The following is a 14059-nucleotide window of genomic DNA, read 5'->3' as shown; positions in this document are numbered from 1 at the left end:
ATCAAGGGAAGAAAAGAGAGGATGGTTGTGTCAAGAAGTTTTCAGAACTGATGGAAATGAATGATTATGTTTCTTTTCGTCATTGTGGGTAATTCTTCTACCCTTATTATATTTATCTGAGCATGCGAAATGACTACATATATCTGAACAACTTTACTTTATTGATTTTGCAGAGTTAAGAAGAAGATTTTTGAGGCATGGAAGCTTCCGTCAGGTTTGGGAGAAAGTAGAATGAATGCAGAGATACAAGACTGCCACTGAGACACATGGACAATCCCACACACACACTTCTCTATCGAACTTTATGATTAGTACTATGCTGCCTTTGCAAGATGAAAAGAAACTAATGCCAAAAAGGCATATTCTTCAGTATTTGAAATAGACGTGCTCTCAAGACCATGGCTTCAAAAGTCTCCTGTTTATATGTTTTGACAGTTGTGTGCTGGGCCAGTGCTCTCTGGTACTTGAGCGTAACTCGTCCTACTTCTTCCTACACTGGCTCCAAGCCATTCAGCCACATAACAGTCGCCAGGAAAAACTTCACCTTTGGCAATATAAGAACTCGACCTATCAACCCACATTCTTTTGAATTTCTTATAAATGAGCCCACCAAATGTGAGAAAAACATTCCTTTCCTTGTTATCCTCATCAGCACCACCCACAAGGAATTTGATGCCCGCCAGGCAATCCGAGAGACTTGGGGGGATGAGAACAACTTTAAAGGGATCAAGATAGCCACTCTCTTCCTCCTGGGCAAGAATGCGGATCCTGTCCTGAATCAGATGGTGGAGCAAGAGAGCCAAATCTTCCACGACATTATTGTGGAGGACTTTATTGATTCCTATCATAACCTTACCCTCAAAACATTAATGGGGATGAGATGGGTGGCCACTTTTTGTTCAAAAGCCAAGTATGTCATGAAAACAGACAGTGACATTTTTGTAAACATGGACAATCTTATTTATAAGCTACTAAAACCCTCCACCAAGCCAAGAAGAAGGTATTTTACTGGTTATGTCATCAATGGAGGGCCAATCCGGGACGTCCGCAGTAAGTGGTACATGCCCAGGGATTTGTATCCTGACAGTAACTACCCACCATTCTGTTCGGGGACTGGTTATATCTTTTCAGCTGATGTGGCCGAACTCATTTACAAGACTTCACTCCACACAAGGCTGCTTCACCTTGAGGATGTATATGTGGGACTGTGTCTCCGAAAGCTGGGCATACATCCTTTTCAGAACAGTGGCTTCAATCACTGGAAAATGGCCTACAGTTTGTGTAGGTATCGCCGAGTTATCACTGTGCATCAGATCTCTCCAGAAGAAATGCACAGAATCTGGAATGACATGTCAAGCAAGAAACATCTCAGATGTTAGGATTTTTACCAATGTAAATACGTTTCTTTTCTTTTTTAAGAAATGGGGCCTAGGGTGTTGGTATTTTACAGGTGTCACCAGGAGAAATAAACTGGTGAAGGGGTTTTGTAAAAAAGCTTTTTCTTCCTGCTCCTAGTTCCTTTCTTGTATTACCAATTTACAAATGTTAGGCTCTGGTCATAGAAACAATGCATAAGTTAGAAGGGCCAGATTTTATTCTCAGGCCCTAAGGCATTGCATTTATCTCAAAAAGCAACTTCCTAACAACTGCTAGGATTTATATACTGTGCATCTGAGATAAAAATCTGGTTCTGAGAAACTGAAACTCATGGTAATGTTTTCATATCATCTCTGCAAAAATAAACACATAACTCCTTCAAAAAACAATTCAGAAATAATGCACAGGCAGGAAGACATACTGGATGTGATTATTAATATTGTGTGTGCTGTTACATTGAATTTTTACATATATTGTTACATACTGTGTATAGCATTTGTGGTTCCAACAAGAAATGAACTTCATACTGGCAGGGAAGTTGCAGTCAAATAAACGGAACCTTAAACTTGAGAATGAAATATTCTGTACGTTTGGAAGACAATTCTGCTTGCTCATCCAACAAACAATACCTGGTGCCTCCAAGGAGACTTTGCCAAATGTCACCTGCTTCCCTCCATACCGTGTCGCCAAGTACATTTTACAGTTTCTGGTTCAGGCAGGCACATGTGTAGAAATAAGTTGGTAGGAGGCCAAAAGAACAATAAATCACACAGAGAGAATACAAATTTATGTATGCATTATAAGTGACATAAGCTTAGCAATAGTATAGGATGCCCTCTCACACATTTGCAAAGCAGGTGAGAAAATCTTTTAACAGATGCCAATGTTATTGAATAATTTAGCCCCACAGTTGATAGATGTAATACTCTCTAATGTCCGAAACATCCAAGTACCTCTAGCAGCAATGCTGGTAGGAGGTGTTCTGGAGGCTCTGTAATTAATGTTCATGGGAAAGAAGAGAGGGAAGGAAGCTTGGGTTCAGGTTTTACTGATGCCATCATACTCACTGTGTCATGTGAGCAGGCATCTTAAGCTTGCTGTTCTTCAATATGCTCACTTATAAAATGGCTGGGAAAAAACACCTACTTCACAGATACTGTGAGAGCAAATCACATTTGCTAAGTATTAGTTTACACGGTGCTATGAAATGCAATGTATCATGCATTATGCTTATTGGTAAAATAATTACATAGTTACAGTGATGGTCACCAGTGGTAGTAATATGATCTTAATATAAAATCTGCCAAGATAAAAATCGAATATGAACTATTAGTGTACCTGAGTCTTCTAAGATGTTAACTTTTCCTTGGAAACGTTAGGTGTTTGGGGAAGCTTCAATTTCTCTGTCATTTCTTCTAGTTTCAATGAATAAGTTATTTTAGTGCATTGTCTTGATTTCCCAGGGTGCTGAAAGCGAAGGTACCCTAAGGAAGGAGCTTCTGGCTGTAAGTATATTAGAGTAACTGAAGCACATGCTTTGCAAAATGTATCACATCAACTTAGATCTCAGAAAGCACTTGATCTGAATTCTCAGTAAGAACTTTGAGGAATCATAGAGGTAGTCCACTTCTATTAGGAGAACAGGCTCTCAGCAAACCTACACATTGTACATCTTCTACCATTCATTAGAAAACTTCTGTTTGTTTTCATTCAAAGGCTCACAACTGAAGTGTATCCCTTTTTTTTTTTTTTTTCACTTGACCTTTGGAAGCCTCCCTAGAAGTTGATAGCAGTGAGACAAAAATGAATAAATGGAAGTCATGGCCTATTTCTTGAAAACACTGAATCTCTTATCCCCAGTCCAAAAGAACCCAATGTGAGACAGGCCTCCCAGACCCTTAATATATCTTCATCTTACAGTCAGCAGGACTGCTGAGTGTGATGAGAAAACAGCATTAGGTAGCCTTGGGAGAAATGGATCAGCATAAGGTGAGCCACCCTCCAACCTTCGACCACTGTGAGTTCCCTTCGCTGGAAAAGTCTCATGACTTTGGACTTGGTTCGCCTTTCAATCGTGTGGCCGTCAGGCCTCTATCCCATGCTACCATCTTGCTCAGTCAAGCCATCTTTGGTGTCAAGGAATTGCACATTATAAACATCATACATGTACATCTATGAATTGGTGTGTGTGTGTGTGTGTGTGTGTGTGTACATTAGGAATAGAGCCCTAATCTTTCAAAGGAGCAAAAATCAGAGAATCATATGTCTTAAAGAACTATTTCCTAACTTTTTTATGCTAGATAGTGCCCATGTGACAAACATGTAAATAGTCATCAAAGACCATTTGTATATATTTTAAAGGCATTTTTTTCTCTTCTCCCCAACTGTACATATAGCTAGAATGTGCTTGCTGTATACATTTTCTTCTGCATGGAGCTTGGTGAGGCAAGGTCATTTGTCCAGTGTTTCAATAGCCTAAAGCATGTTTGCCCTTCATTTTCTGAATGTTCAAAAATGTTTAAGTCAAGTAATCAAAAAAGCTCTAATTTTCTACTTTTGTTAATTTTATGACACTGGCCAATTATGGTTTCAGTTATTTGTTATGCCATTTTTTAAAAAAATTTATTATCAGTTCTCTGGCATAAAATAATGTTTCAGACAGTATTGTGCTAGGAGTCATTCAGACAATTTTTACAAAAAACCTTCTGACTGTCCCTCCACCTGTTTTGTTCATTTTGCATTGGATAGCAAAAGGTATCAATAATTAATGTCTGTACTCTTAAATTTTCTTTTTTAAATTTATTTTTTGAAAAAATAAGTTTTATCTTTGGTGGCTAGTTTGTGTGGCTTTGTGTCTTCTTATTTTGGCACAAATGCCAGTTTTAATATATAATATTGTATTTTTAAATAACCAGAATCAAAAAAAGAAGATCATTTTTGATTTGGATTAAATTCAGAAGAACAAAACCCCATTTGCTTGATATGCTATGGGGAAAACAAACTCTTTACAGAGAAGCTAAAGAAGGAATTTTTCAATCAAATCTCTTCTATCAAAAGACAAAGGAATATTTATATAAAGCATCTGGGATTCATTTTCTACCTTTCCTAATATGTGGGTTTAGTGGAGGAATTGATTATGTCATTTCTTCTGTAAAGGTGAAGATAGTTTTTATGAGCAAGACAAAGTACCTTGTGAATGAAAGAAGTAATTTACTAGAAATGCTTGTTGATGATAATTGCCACTGAGGTATATTGTTATATATGAATGATTGTATTTATGTATTTATTTGTCAAAATTGTACATACTATTTCGCCAAACGTAACTGTCTGTAAAAGTGCACTCTCCAGGTTTGTAGTACTATTTAGGGTTACGTGGGTTGCCAATCAAGCTGCTAATCAGAATACTATTTTTTGTATCAATGTTATAAAACTGAAAATGACAAATAGGCGCTGAAGATATCCTTACATTCAGTTTCTTCACCTTCCTCTTGAAATGTAAACTGTTGATTGAAAGCACGATGCTAATGTATAAGCCCATCTGTCATGATGAATATTATGATTCCATAACGCTGATTTTTTAAACCATTGGGACAAATAAACAGAAGGAGAACATATTTTCCATTTTGCTTCTTTTCGGAAAGAATCTTTTTGGTGAGATCTGATCATTACAATTAGACAATGCCTTGCCGTTCATTATCAGGCTTCTCCACAGCTTCAATATAGGTGATAGTTCAAACCATTCAGAGCTGGTCCGTCCGTGAGAGCCCAGTGCAACTTAACAGTCAACTAAAAGATGATTTGGTCTAGTAGACCATGGGCTACTCCAGGATTTACTGTTATCTGGTATCTCCTTTGACTCTTGGCGGCCTCAGGAAAGTCTCTGTGTTAAGTTCTATGGGTCGAACATGTAAACGAATTCTGCCCAAAAATCATTGTATTGATAATGTGCTTGGTGAATTAGGACAGGTTAAATCTAAAGCGAAACTGGCATTCTTATGTTTCCCCCACATATCCTTTGGAATATTGCATACTATTTTAGAAGTTTGCTTGGCCTGGGAAAATGCTATTCAGACATTCTTTACAGAAGACAGGTATAAGTAGATGCTGATGGCTGATGCCTGACTTTGTAAGCAAGCAACAAATAGCTAAGAGTTCTTTTTATTATCAATCCTGATCTAGCTAAATAGTTCTTAATTTTTTAAATTAAATATTTAACTTTGGATTTACTAAACCTGTACTTTGGAGTTCAAAAAGGTAAAGTCTATCAAGTGAGCTGAAATATGTAAGCAAATGATGAAAACATAAGATATATAGATTTGTATTCAATGTGATTTATTTTTTTAAAGACCAACATCAAGTGCAGTGTTTTAAAAGTATGACCTCAGACCAGGAGCATCATCATTAATGCTAATTTGTTAGAAATGCAAATCCATGGGCCTCACCGGAAATGGGGGGACAGGACTCAGCAATCTGCTTTAACAAGCCCTGTAAGAAATTATGATGTGCATTCAAGTTGAGAACACTGATCAAGAGCAGGGGTTAGCACACTATACTCTGTGAACCGCAGCTAGCCTGCTGTCCAGGAACTAAGAATGGTTTTACGATGAATATTTGCGATGACTTGATGATAGAGGACACTACTATTGAACACCAACTAAGCAAAATCGTATCCCAACAGTAAGATTTTTGCCCTCTCATGAGTAGATGTACATTGCAAAACCAAATTGTGTTCAGTTACTTGATTATAGTTTTAATTCCATCAATGCAGAAACTGGAAATTTGTTATTTAACTACTTTCATATATCTCAATTTTGCCTCTTGGCCTGCACAGCTTGAAGTATTTCTTACCTGGTCCTTTATAGGAGAAGTTTGCAAACCTCTAACTTAGAGAAACAGGGAAACATTTGCAAAATGTGCTATGTACAAAATTCCTCCAATTGTAAATGAGAAGTCACATCAGTAAAAGACACTGGAATTGTCTCCATGCATCCAGGGAAATGACAATGTAGTCATGATAATGAATTGCATTAAAACCCAACAGCTGTGTATATTTTTTAAATATTTCCTTTCCTCTCAGTGATTTTTTAAAATTATAGAAGCTTGATTTTAATTGTAACAATTACCCAAAGCTTAATTAATATATTGCTTAAAGATGTGTGGGTTTTAGACCTAAGAGGGTGGGTTTCATATAGCTTGATTATCATAATTACAAGCATTCTATTTTCCCATTTATTTAATTGATTGTCATAGCTTTCCAGATGAATTCACACTGCTGGAAGAAAATTGAATACATTTCTGTGAGGGAAAAAAAAGAAAAAACAGAAATGGGGCTATTTAGAAGAGCAATGTCCCAGAATATAATCCATGTGAGAATGAAAAATTACCCTCGATAATATCTCCTTACCACTTTTGCTGGCTAAAATAGGCATTTTTGTGAAATGAAAGAGAAATGAATGAAAAAGTATTATTGATTTAACTACATCTATAATAACACTGGCTTCACTGTCTCTTCAGCCAGAGGTGCCTAGCACTCAAGAAAAATTTTCCATTTAGTTTCCTTATAGAATCTATTAGTTTGGTACATTATGTGGACTATTTGTTATGCCTCTTGCAGTGACCTCAGTCCTCACCTGGAGGGAGCATGGCATGAGAGGTGATTTATTCCAGAGCGTTTACTCAGCATTGGCTGCCCTGATATGGCAGGCTGGGCAGAGTTACGTGTGGGGGGTTCGTGATGAAGACTATTTTTCAGCAGAGACAAGCGTGACCTCACCAAGAGTGAGGTGAGGGGGAAAAAAAAAATCAGAGACTTTCTCCCATTACAAAGCCTTACATTTTCAGTGCCCAGGCCTCTGTTTTGTCATTGTTGTTGTTTCACATTTACAATAGCCCCAGGAGGCAGATGCTGCTATTCACTCGATTGACAGATTAGGAAACTGAGGCAACAGAGAATTCTTACAGGGTGAATTCAGTCCCCCTGCTCTAAAGGCTGTATTCTTAACCAAAAGAGCATGCTGCCTCTGAAAAGTAAGAACATATACCCCTACCATCACCCCACCACCACTCTCATTCCTGCGGAACTCAGTGTAACTATTTCGTTTGCAGATTGGGACTCCGCCCACATTCATTATTGAGTTATATTTTATATAATTTAAAATTCACTCCTTTAAAGTGCACAGTTCTATAAGTTTTGACAAATGCATGCATGCAGGTAACCACCACCATAATCAAGATACAGAACAGTTCTGTCACACCTCCTCCCAGATTCTCTCAGGCCCTTTTGTAATCAGCCCCCCCCCCCCCCCCCCCCCCCCCACCCCCCGCCTTCAGCCTCTGGTATTTATTGATTTCTTTTCAAACCTCGATTTTCTGTGAGATTTGCATTTTATTCAGTAGTCATTCTATATAACGTTCAATGTTTAATTTTTTGAAAAAAGTTCATATATAATGTTTAATGTTTAGAAAAATGTGGCCTAATTATTGTCATAGGCTAACCCCTTATGACAACTTAGTACGAAGAAAAGGAAACCTCTGAAAAGAAAGAAAATAGAAAAGGACAAAAAAAATTCTTAAGAAAATAGTTAAACGACATAAAGTACAAGTAAAAGATTCAAGGCCTTTATAATAAACCACCATTGATTCAATAATATCCAAATCTAATGACTGCTAATAAGATGGTACAAATCAAAAATCTGTGACCGCACTCAGTGAGAGTCTAGCTCAGCTCACTGGGAACTTTGATAAAGCTTTTGTCCTTCAGAGCTCACACACACATTTCTGTAGAGTAGAAAGAACGATCTATAAGCTCAATTATACTTTTTTTTCCTGTCTTGGAAGCAAAGGATCCTCTAGAGAAGCATCCATCACCCGCCAGCTCATTAAAAAAGTAAGCCCTCTCTGCACTCAGGGATTTGTCTCCACACCTGTCTCACACCACTCAGACGAGCTCTACTTCTGTATCTGCCTGTGCATCCTGTTGATGTCTTCAACATATGCTAGTTCACATTTCCTTGTGGAGAAAATAACTTCACGACTACAAGCTTCTCTGCAAACTTTATTGACAGAAGTATCCGAGTTAACTTGGAAAGCATGCCATTTGTAATAAAATGCTCCGCAGCCCTAGAGACAATCCAAGCTTTAGGCAGCATGGCTGTGGGAGCAAAACAGGAAGCTGGAGCAGGAAGGACAGCGCCAGGAACATGCACACATTTATACCCACACAGGTATAAGTGGGGCCTAATCATGGCCACAGGATGACCATTCAGTTTAGTAATCTGACGTCTACAGCAATGTAGCTCGATCGTAATGTGTCTTGGAATTACCTGAGAATCTTGTGAAAGTGCAGCTTGGTAGTTCAGGGTACAACCGAAGGTTCTGATTTTCCTATAAGCTCTCAGATAATACTGATGTTTTTTGAATATGGACTTCCCTGAGTAGTAAGACTCTAGTATTCCAGGCTAGATTCTAGACAGAGATACTAGAATTTGTTAAGCATATATTATGGACCATACCAGGGGCTTTTGTGTATATCACCTCTTTAAATCTTCACAAAAACTTGCCGGAAGCTGTTTGAAGTTAATGTGAGGTGTGAATCTCTAGTACAGTCTTGGGTTAGAAACTCCTTCTTTTTATTTCTTGTATACAGATTTCTCTAAGATTTTATGGGAGAAAGTTGAGATCCTCAAGGAAGCAACAGACCCAAGAAACCAAAACAATAGCAAGCAAAATACCACACACACTCTTATTTTGCTGACACAAAGCCCAGTCACCCAGTACTACAGGATTCTAGCTTAAAACCGAGTTGGAACTCATAACTTAGGTCCAGGTCAAAGATGGCTTCATCTTACTACCAACCACAAAACTCTTCCCAAGCCTAAGTGTAGGAGCACTATGTAGCACCTAGGGGAGAAAGAGAGGAGCAACATGTGTGGCCAGGCTTCAGGGCCCCTGGTACCAGAGCATGGAAACAATAGGAACAGGACAGCAGCAGAGAGAGAAACACACACGTCTGTCATCTGTTGACAAATAGTGAACCCGCACAGGTATAAATGGGACCTAATCATGGTCATAGGATAACCATTCAGATTAGTAATCTGACCTCTTGAAGAGGAGCAATGATTAGGGTAGGAGAAAGGATGCTTTATGGCATAAAATCAGAAACTAGGTTGTGCCTCCCAAGTAAGGATTCTAATATTGGTACGATTTTGAGCTTGAAGAATCCAGGAGTCAGAGGAATTAAGTGACTTCTCCAGTGGAAACAGAAAAAGAAAAAGAAAATGATAAGTGGAAAGATAGTATTCAAACCCCAGGTCTTTTGACCTGAATCCCCTTCCTTCCTTCTTTCTTTCTTCTTCTTTCTTTCTTTCTTCTTCTTTCTTTCTTTCTTTCTTTCTTCTTTCTTTCTTTCTTTCTTTCTTTCTTCCTTCCTTCCTTCCTTCCTTCCTTCCTTCCTTCCTTCCTTCCTTCCTCCTTCCTTCCTTCCTTCTTTCTTCTTTCTTTCTTTCTTTCTTCTTTCTTTCTTTCTTCTTTCTTTCTTTCTTTCTTTCTTCTTTCTTTTTCATTATGTCATACTGCTCTCAATTCCTTTCACAATATTGGAAACAAAGTACAGGCCTACCTCAGAAATATTGCAGGTTTATTTGTTTGTTGCTTTGTTTTTAGTTGACAACCTGATCCTAAGAATTTTATGGAAATGCAAAGAACCCAGAATGGCCAAGATAATTTTAGAAAAGAAGCGGGGGGGGGGGGGGGGCGGGGGGAGAAGGGAGGGAGGGAGGGAAGGAAGGAAGAAGAAAAACCTGGAAGACTTACATTACCCACTTTCAAAACTTAATACAAAGTGAATCACAATAGTGTGGTTCACAGTTACAATCACTGATGTTCAACAAAGGTGCCAAGGTAATTCAATATTCAATAGGGAAAGGATAGTGTTTTTAACAAATGATCTGATCTGCCACAGCTGGATATGCTCGTGCAAAAAAAAAAAAAAAATTTTACACAGTTGCCTCACACCATACACAAAAAGTAACTCAAAATATATCAAAGACCTAAATATAAAAGTTAAAATCTGACCTGAAAATATACATCTAATAATTATCAAGTTGGGATGAAATTTTGGTTGTGTTGATAATATATTGTTACCAGGGAATACAGGAATAAACACTGCCCCAATAATAGTATCCTGGTAAAGATAAAAGCACAAGGAGCAATAGCTGAAGAAATGACAGCACCATTTTATGATTAACTGGATTTGTGTCCCAAATCTGAATGATTAAAACTGGTGAAATGACTTGTAGAGCCTGGAATTGAACCCCCTTCTTTAATTGACATATTCCCATTTTAAGGGACAGGTGTCATCCAAATTGGCCTAAGTAAGAAAAGAGAAAATGTATCAGGTTGTAAATTAAAAGCTCAAGGGTAGAGCTGGTTTCAGGGATACTTTGTCCTGCAGCTCAATCTCCCAGTATCGTTCTATCCATATCTTAACATATCCTTGTGCTTTGGCTCCATTCTCAGGCAGGCTTTCACCTTGTGATTGCAGATGGCTGCCAGAAGTTCCAACATCACATCTTGCCATCTTAAGTCTAGTGGAGAAGAGCATTTTCCTTACATTCCCAGAAAAAGTCTCATTGGTTTCTGGTCCCTGAAACAAGCACTGTGACCAGGGCAATGCAATGCTCTGATTGCTGGGGCCTAACCCACATGTTCCATGGGATGTGAATATGAATTGAGGGTGTGGAAGAGGATAGCCTCCCAGAGATAAACTGAGTAACTGTTTCCAGGAGAAGAGAAAAATGATGCTAGGAGATAAAAACAATAGAGGTCCACTACAACTATTCTTCTAAGCTAATAAATCTCATGCAAACCTCATTTGCTTCATACAAAATACAGCTAGAAAATATCCATCAGATCTAGAGGGAGCGAGAAAGAGTCAAGAGAAAAAAGTACATTTGAAAATCAAATACTAAATAAACAAACAAATAAATATATAAATAAATACAGGAAAAAAAAGAAAAAAAATTATAAAGGACGTTTGTTCCTAAGTCCTGTTGCTTAACCAGACAAGACCCCAACTACAGCAGCTGCCACAGCTCCGCTGCTACATGGGAGAAAGAGAAAAAAGAAAGGGAGAGAGAAGGTGATAGAGAAAAAAAAAAGTAGAGGGCTGAATTTTTACTCCATGCAAAGCGGTCCCTGGCCTCAATCATACCGACCATGGTGAAGAGGATGAAGGCAGCCCAGGAAAAATCAACAGCAGCAGATGGTGGCCAGGTCTACTTAGAAGCAGCAGGCCCCCAAGCAGCCAACCAAGGCTGCTGCATGGAGAGCAGAGACAGAGAAAGATGGCAGAGCTTTCTCTCATGCATGATTAAAAATTGGTCTTTACTATTCAAGATGGGAGAAAGGAAGAAAGAAATGAAAGAGGCACACCCATGAACTGATCTTTCAACATATAGTTGTGAGATAACAGAAAATACACATATTGGTCTCGGCCGTGGTTCCTAGTGCAGAAGTTCCTCAATCCCTTGTAATTTCTTAAGAAGAGCTCTAGGAGCATCTTTTGTTCTAATGAGGAGACTGTGGGTGGGCTCCTGGATGGATCTTGGAGGGGAGCTGGTCACTAGAAAGATCAAGCCACGATTAAAAGCTTGAAATTTTCAGCCCTGCCCCCACTTCTCTAGGGAGGAGAAGAGGAGATGGAGACTGAGTTAATGATCAATTATACCTATCACGTGATGAAGCCTCCATAAAATCCCAATAGCAGGGGGTTTGGAGAACTTCCAGGGTGGGGAGTGAACACAACCATACAGAGAGGGTAGTGCACCCCAACTCCACGGCCACAGAGCTTCTGCGCTCAGGACCCTCCCAGACTTGGTCTTACGTATTTCTTCATCTGGCTGTTCATCTGTATCCTTTATCATGTCCTTTAGTAAACTGATAAACGTAAGTGTTTCCTGAGTTCTGTGAGACTGTGGGGACAGAGCCAGGAGTGCAGTTTCCAGGCTCTCGGCCTCATGTGGAAAGGTGCTGGCTCAGGTAGTAAATGGCCATCAACTGTGATTGGATGGCCATCAGCTATGGCTAGTTGGCCGTCAGCTGTAATCAGTGAGCCACTGGCCACTAATATAACTGCCGTGGCTATGCTAGCAGCAAATGGGGGCTAGCAAGGAGATGGTGGCTGAGCTAGCAAGAGTGGATTGCAGTTAGCACAACAGAGTACAGTTAGCAAGGGGTTGGTTGGTTGGCAGAGAAGCAGATGGCAGGTTGCGGATCATGTAGCTCCTGCTTCCTGTGTCTCCAACCTAGCCGCCGGCGAGACTATAGTGGTGTGACTCCCTTATCTATGGCTCCGACAGTGTTCCTTTTTGGCCTCACCATGTCCTGCGTTCTTATGTGGGGAGCAGGGCTACAGACCCTGCATGACACCCTACATGACAGAGACACTCTAATAAATTAATCAAATCCAAAGGGGAGGAGAGTCATGGGAACCTCAGATTTATAGCCAAGTGGTCAGAGCACAGGTGACAATCTGGACTTGCAATTGGCATCTGAAGTGGGGCAGTCTTGTAGGACTGATCCCTGAATTTGTGGCATCTGATGCTGTCTCCAGGTAAACAGTGTCAGAATTGAGTTGAGTTGTGGGACACCCAGCTGGTGTTGGAGAATTGCTTGGTGGTGGGGGAAAGCCATCCCAGAACCCAAACATCAGTGATTCTGCCTACTTTTGCAAGGGGGCCATTCATCAGATGAGTATTCCTCTGCCTTGGAGAGGAATAAGGAGAAGGGGGAGACCAACTTTCTCCCAGGTATCTACAAATTTGGAGATGGCTTTTGAAGCCATGGATGTAAATATGGTATTTAGGAGTGTGTAAAGCAAGGAGGAGAGGAAAGGAATGAAAAATGGAGGAAGATACAGATGGGCCTCAGTTAGATCCTGGAAAAGCCTGAATCTTTAAGGAAAGGGTAGGCTTTCTTGTCCTTCCCAGGTTTTGTTGGCTACAGTTTGCTGAGTCTCTGAAGGTTAGTAGCAGGCTGGACACAGGCTTGGTGCCCTAGTTCCTTGGGACACTGCCTGGAACTCAAGCTTTGCATGGAGGATGTTTGGCAAATAGGTGAATCACCTTACGTGCTTAGGACTGAAGACACAGTAGCCCCTACTGCTAATGTGGAACACTGTAGTTTTATTTTCTGGGTTTGAGAGGAAGTATTTTCCTTTTTAAAATCTGGTGTGACCATTACAAACCTCAATAACCTAAAACTTTGAGAAAGTTACCAATTAGATTCTCTCCAGAATCCTTCACACAGATTTCTCAGGTTAGCAGGTATTGTGAGGTGCTAGGGGAAGAACAGCTGTAGAAAGAGAAAGGTGCTCACTCATCAAGGGGAAAGAAGTATTGGAGTCTTAAGGATTTGAAGCTCTCAGGGAGAGGGAGCCTAAGATGCAAAGCATCAGAGCAGACTCCTTTTTCCTGAGCAGGTACAGTGCCTGATCAGAGAGAACAGGTTGGGAAGGAAAACTGATTGCTTTCCCAATCCATAGTCAATTACATGGAGACAGATCATATTGGCCCTTGGGGATCTTTTGTTTAAAATCCTGGGGCAAATTTTTTGAGGCTAGAAAGGCATGGTGAGAAGAAAGTTGGTGAGGAAATCATTCCTTAAAACCTCAAGCCACTCAGAC

At 39.7% G+C, this 14059-nt stretch overlaps 1 protein-coding gene across 6 annotated transcripts in view; it reads left to right on the top strand.

Annotated features, from left to right (window-relative positions):
* B3GALT1 (beta-1,3-galactosyltransferase 1) overlaps positions 1-4980 on the top strand; it is a 513038-nt gene extending 508058 nt beyond the window's left edge. For all 6 annotated transcript variants that reach the window (XM_033113024.1, XM_033113020.1, XM_033113022.1 and 3 more), the window contains one exon: positions 174-4980. In XM_033113024.1, coding sequence (XP_032968915.1) covers positions 399-1379 — 981 coding nt within the window. In that variant the 5' untranslated portion in view covers positions 174-398 and the 3' untranslated portion in view covers positions 1380-4980. The remainder of the gene's footprint in view (positions 1-173) is intronic.
* Positions 4981-14059: the final 9079 nt, after the last annotated feature.

Source organism: Rhinolophus ferrumequinum, chromosome 8 (genome assembly GCF_004115265.2).
Source record: "Rhinolophus ferrumequinum isolate MPI-CBG mRhiFer1 chromosome 8, mRhiFer1_v1.p, whole genome shotgun sequence".
NCBI classification, from domain to species: Eukaryota; Metazoa; Chordata; class Mammalia; order Chiroptera; family Rhinolophidae; genus Rhinolophus; species Rhinolophus ferrumequinum.
The sequence above is the reverse complement of the archived record's forward strand: the minus strand, read 5'-3'. Positions and strand labels throughout refer to the sequence as shown.